Source organism: Nansenia antarctica (genome assembly GCF_963989245.1).
Source record: "Nansenia antarctica genome assembly, chromosome: 6".
In the NCBI taxonomy this organism is placed as follows: Eukaryota; Metazoa; Chordata; class Actinopteri; order Argentiniformes; family Microstomatidae; genus Nansenia; species Nansenia antarctica.
Genome location: NC_137676.1, coordinates 32,221,528 through 32,227,989, shown reverse-complemented (window position 1 = coordinate 32,227,989; position 6,462 = coordinate 32,221,528). Strand labels below are relative to the sequence as shown.

General features: G+C 38.7%; 1 protein-coding gene across 1 annotated transcript; it reads right to left on the bottom strand.

Moving 5' to 3' along the window:
* Positions 1–283: 283 nt before the first annotated feature.
* Positions 284–5,452, bottom strand: tsr2 (TSR2 ribosome maturation factor; the record flags this gene model as incomplete). Its single annotated transcript, XM_080534015.1, has 5 exons — positions 284–848; positions 1,801–1,974; positions 2,175–2,266; positions 4,842–4,932; positions 5,375–5,452. The coding sequence occupies 5 exons, from the start codon at positions 5,450–5,452 to the stop codon at positions 717–719; spliced, it is 567 nt and encodes a 188-aa protein (XP_080390141.1). The 3' UTR covers positions 284–716.
* Positions 5,453–6,462: the final 1,010 nt, after the last annotated feature.

Below are 6,462 nucleotides of genomic sequence, written 5' to 3'. Positions count from 1 at the left end.
ATCTGTAGTTTGATTGTTTTCGTATGTATGAGCTACTTTCTCATTGTACTGAGTCCCATATTTATATGTTAAAATAGTGCCTTGATATGCCAGATGTAAAATGACAAAAAAGAAAAAAATACATGCCTTCACTTTTTTTATACATGTCGCCAAACTTGTGTGTGGAATGCTTCTTATTTTGTGAACATACAAATGAACAGTATGAAAACTATGACTGAAAGAAAAGACCAGAGATCTTACAAACCTGTGTTCTTCTGAATAAATCTTTTTTGGAAACCAGATTCAAGAAGTTTATTTACATCTGCGTTAATGTAATGTGATGAATTCATTTCTATGATCAAGCAGCACTGATCATATTTCCTTTTTGACACTACGTCATAGACATCTTTGATCGTGATGTTTACTCAATTTTAGAGTAGTGTAGATTAAATGAACAGCACCAAGGAGATCATAGTGGTACAAAACAAGATGGCTGCTTTGTGGCTTCTTTATCTGATAGGCTTGCATTTACGATAAATACCTTTTAAATAATAACATCCCCAACACACACAATCAGGATAACAAGGACCTTTCTGACACAAATGTGTTACAACATGGTCGTTGTTGCCTGCCTCAGCTCCTCATAAGATGAGTCTGTTCTCAGAGAATGACATGGCTGCCATAGGGAGATCCCCCCCATAAAAACGGTAACAGTTTCAGGGATTTCCTCAAACTCCTCACTTCTTGCGCACCACGGTCCAGCCGTCGTCCTCCTCAGGTGAGGTGGGTGGAGGGGGCTGAGGCGTCAGCATCTTCGTGGGCGCCGTGCTGGTGGAGTTGGACGCTGTCGCTGCTTCACACTCCATGGACTGAATGACGACAAAACAAGTTGAAACATTAGATATGGCCGTTATTCACTGAACTAACCAACATGTGACCCTTTCAGATATCCTCAATAGTCAAATCTCCTCTCGATTGATCTGATTAAGAAAGACAGGTGACGGCAATGTTTTCTGTCAGAGATGACACCTCTTCTAGACTGATCTGAAAGATCTTCTGCTAGCATATCAGCCTAATAGAGCTCTCAGGTCTTCTGATGCTGGTTTTCTCTGTGTACCACATGTACAAAGGAAGAGATTTGGTGAGGCTGCATTCTCATTTTATGCACCCAAATTGTGGAATGCACTGCCAGTTTACATTAGGGATGCAACCTCAGCAAATATGTTCAAGTCAAGACTAAAAACCCATCTTTTTAATATTGCCTTTAAATGACTAAATAATTAAATTATGATTATATAATGATTGGAGCACTTTGAGCTGCAACGTTAGCAGGAAAAGCGCTATACAAATAAAATGTTATTATTATTATAGACTACTGAGATGCATCCCAACTAGTCAAGTTGCATACATAGTCAAGACAAAGGAGCAGTGTGTATGTTGTAACTTTATAAGTTACATGATTGATTGACAGTTAAAAGAGATTGATTAGTTAAATAATTGATTGACAGTTAAAATTGTTATTATTTATCGTTAAGATAGTTCCAAAGAAGTACATTTCTGTTGTATTAGCGAAGAATGGGTAGAACTGTAGGTTCCAGAATGCCTTGCAGCAAGACGTCATACAAGTTGACAGTTTGTTATTTTTGAGAAATGCGAATTGTACATCCAGAATTGAAAGTGAGTATCTAATAGCTCGTTTTATTGAATTGAAAGTGATCACAAGTGTATGTCGGCAGATTTGTATACAAAGAACCTTCCGCTTGATAACACCAGTCCTAGCCATCATTTCAGAAGGTAGAAATACTACAGTCTATGCCCTACCTCCTCTGTTTCATCCTCCTCACTTTCTCCATCCTCATCAGCAGGTGTCGGTGCAGGTGTGGCCTTGGCTCTCCCTGCACTCTTCTGCTGTGCCAGTTTGGCTATCTCCTCTCTGACCTCATCCAGCTTTCCTTGTTGACACTGAGTGAATATCCGGGAAATGTTCTGTGCTATCTGGTAAGAGAAAAGTTAGATTAGGTTTTTCTTTAGAGGGTGGATGACAGTCAAATATTGTGGGGAAAATTACAGGACATTATGGAGGCTATTCATAAAAAATCCTATCCAGAGAGAGAGAGAAAAAAAACATGTATACAAATAATAAGATTCCTACACTAATGTTAAGTGGAAGTTAAGATGGCAAAGTTCAAACACACCTGTGGTAAACTTCCATCATCCACTTCTGTGTCAAACTCGTTGTTCATCAGGTCAGCGATGTAGTCCTCCACTTCATACTCCTGTAAGTTAGCTGGAAAACACATAAATTCAATACAACTTTGCAACGTTGAAAATTGCAACATAATAATGTTGGTTGTTATTACTGAGCATGATGACAGTCAACCCAATAGGATCTGTATGAAGGGGGTCTGGTTAGGGTATGGTGACCAGACGCCCCCGTTTTCCGGGGACAGCCCCGGTTTGGGCGACCTGTCCCCGGCAACAAACGGTCCCCGGAAAAGTCCCCGTTTCAAGCATTTCATTTATTTTTTTATCTTGGCTTGTATTGTCACCGAACCTGCTGCCAAGGGTCCTACACATGGGGTCCTCCACCCCTTTATAACGTCAATGTATGCATATTACCCGTTAATGGACGATCGTTACATTCAATAGAAAGCATTTCAGCCCTGATTGTTCCCCATTAACGAGTTAATATTTAACACCTATGCTCTGTGCTGCAGTCCTGGAATTGGAATAGTTCAATCTAATCAGACTAGTGGAGAAGAGCTTATGGGGTGCCCTGGTGGCTATTATTATTAATAAGATAATACAATGAAATATATGCAGTGGGTGTATAAAGTTGTTTTAAATTATTAATAAAAATACAATATACAGAATTTTGACAACATCATTAGTCTTATGTTAGGCTTAAACATTATGTTAGGCTTAAAGTATGAGTAGGGTAGTGGAGATAAAAATGGGCATAAAAAGCACAATAGTGTGTACAAATTCACCAGAATGCAGGAAATTAAGTGTTAAATCCTCTTAAATCCAGACCCCCCGCTTGGTTGATGGTTGGCTCGTCAACCTGAACAGTTCTAAGAATTACTTTTAATACCACTTACAGTACACTGACACTAATGTTGAGAGGCACATTCCAGTTGTTACACTTGAGTATTCTTGCTTGAATGTGTATACATTGGTCAAAATAAGGTCAAAATAAATGAAACAGCAATTGTCCCCGTTTCTGTATTTCATCATGATAAAATGTATACATTTTTCCTAAAAAGTTGGAAATGTCCCCAGATTGCATCTGAGAAATCTGGTCACCTTAGGTTAGGGGTATGAACCGTGGTAAAGTTGTTTTTATATTCGACATTCAACAGACATTCACATTCGGCATTTTAGGGACCGTGGTAAAAGTGTGGTAAAAGTAGTGAAAAACCCAATGGAGATATGGCTGTCCTGATCAATAACTCTGTCAATATTGGGCCAATGCACCTCAAACCAATTGTAGATTGTTCTGGGAGTGGCCCTCCAAAAATGGCAACCTTTATTTTTCCCAATCAATTGATTAGGAATTTATTAAAATTCAAGAACTCAAAAACCCTATGGAGATTTGGCTTTCCTGATCAATAACTCTGCCAATATTGGGTCAAAACACCTCAAACCAATTGTAAATTGTTCTGGGAGTGCCCATCAAAAAATGGCAACCTTTGGATTTCGCAATCAATTGATGAGGAATTTATTAAAATTCAAGAACTCAAAAACCCAATGGAGATTTGGCTTTCCTGATCAATAACTCTGCCAATATTGGGCCAATGCACCTCAAACCAATTGCAGATTGTTCTGGGAGTGCCCATCAAAAAATGGCAACCTTTGGATTTCGCAATCAATTGATTAGGAATTTATTAAAATTCAAGAACTCAAAAACCCTATGGAGATTTGGCTTTCCTGATCAATAACTCTGCCAATATTGGGTCAAAACACCTCAAACCAATTGTAGATTGTTCTGGGAGTGCCCATCAAAAAATGGCAACCTTTGTTTTTCCGAATCAAATGATTAGGAATTTATTAAAATTCAAGAACTCAAAAACCCTATGGAGATTTGGCTTTCCTGATCAATAACTCTGCCAATATTGGGTCAAAACACCTCAAACCAATTGTAGATCGTTCTGGGAGTGCCCCTCCAAAAATGGCAACCTTTGTTTTTCCCAATCAATTGATTAGGAATGTATTAAAATTCAAGAACTCAAAAACCCTATGGAGATATGGCTGTCCTGATCAATAACTCTGCCAATATTGGGTCAAAACACGTCAAACCAATTGTATATTGTTCTGGGAGTGCCCATCAAAAAATGGCAACCTTTGGATTTCGCAATCAATTGATTAGGAGTTTATTAAAATTCAAGAACTCAAAAACCCTATGGAGATTTGGCTTTCCTGATCAATAACTCTGCCAATATTGGGTCAAAACACCTCAAACCAATTGTAGATTGTTCTGGAAGTGCCCATCCAAAAATGGCAACCTTTGGATTTCGCAACCAATTGATTAGGAATTTATTAAAATTCAAGAACTCAAAAACCCTATGGAGATATGGCTGTCCTGATCAATAACTCTGCCAATATTGGGTCAAAACACCTCAAACCAATTGTAGATTGTTCTGGGAGTGCCCATCAAAAAATGGCAACCTTTGGATTTCGCAATCAATTGATTAGGAATTTATTAAAATTCAAGAACTCAAAAACCCTTTGGAGATATGGCTGTCCTGATCAATAACTCTGCCAATATTGGGTCAAAACACCTCAAACCAATTGTAGATTGTTCTGGGAGTGCCCATCCAAAAATGGCAACCTTTGGATTTATACGAAGGGGGTCTTGTTACCGTTATCATGAAAATATTGCTGGACAACATCCACCATCCAGTCCGCCTTCTGCTGGCTGTACACGCCTCCAAAGCCATTATCAACGACTATCTGCAAACAACACAGTGTCCTTGTAAAAAAAAAAAAAAAAACACAAACATACAAAATGTACATACAAATGTCAATAGTTCCAGCTGTGCCTTAGGCTAGTTAACGCTGTAGACACGACTGTCTCGTCATGAAGTCCAGCATGTGTAACATAACACGACAATATTCTCGTAGTTATAGCGGTCGATTAATGTCACACACAAAACATCTAAAATAAACCAAACAGACAGTAGTAAGTAGGGACACATTCATCGCTACTCGCTGGATGACAGAGATGCTACTTGCTAGAAGAAGGAGCAGCAACCGAGTTGGTCTATTAGCCATGGCTAGATTGTTCAGTAACGTTATTTCCATTCACTACGCTCGTTCATTTTGAACGGATAGTGTAAAAAGTCAATGTCCAAATTCATAGTAGTATATAGGCCGATAGTGACTATTCACATACCTGTAAAACAGGCCACGTGTCTAGGATTACTTTCACGGCTTCAGTAAAAAGTTCACGTGTGGACTTGTGGGCTTCCATTTTGGAAACAATCAGACGTTACTTGCCGAGTCAGGATTTGGTGATGGAATCTCCTCCATGATACTAAGGTACAACAATCGACCACTGATGTCATCGATATTTGAGACGATTATTATAGACGATGGATATGGATATTTATGGATATTTATGATGACAACAAAATAGATACGTGTGATATGTTTATGTTTATATGACATATTAAAAAGTGAACTTTGAGTCAGTCCCCCACGAATGATGCCCCTCTAATAAGGAGTGATGGAGAAGTCTATGAATGAAGCAAGACGTTTTTAAATGATAAACCTTTTACTGTGACACTCTGGTTGTCTGTACAGCGATGTGTCACAGTTGCACACAACGGTGAGAGAAAAAATCATTTGGGCGCCATAAGGCTATAATCATACTAACTCTGTTTTTATATAAGACGAAGATAATTTAAAAAAACACATTTCACCAATAGGCTAAGACAAAATATTTGCACAGGCAAATTATTTGGTTACAAATGCGACTGGCACACAACTCCCAACTCAACAATACTGGTGTTCGTGCTGGTAGGCAAACTGGCTATAGTCGCTCTGTGTGTAGAGGGCTGCAAGGGAAGGTTCCTGGCTACATAGTGGACAGGTTTTTACTTTTGCCTGCTTGCGGCTCTGTCAGTATTGATTGATTGATTGATTGATTGATTGATTGATTGACTGAGAATGTTCATTGTGAAGCGCATTGAGTTGCATCTTGTAAGAAATGCGCTATACAAATAACATTTGATTTGATTCGTATTGATAGGCCAAGTTTCGTATTCAATGATGCTGCAGAACAGACTTCTTCACTCACAAAATGTTATTCCCAAATTCGTTAAGTTATAGGCCTATGCCTGCTGCATTAGGCTCCACTCCTACAGCTGCACTCGTAACCTGATAAGTAGTAAGTAATAAAAAAAAGATGTACACTGCCGTTTGAAATCGTTTCCACGTTTTATGAAACTGACCGGCCGAGAGATCTCTGATAAAGCCTTA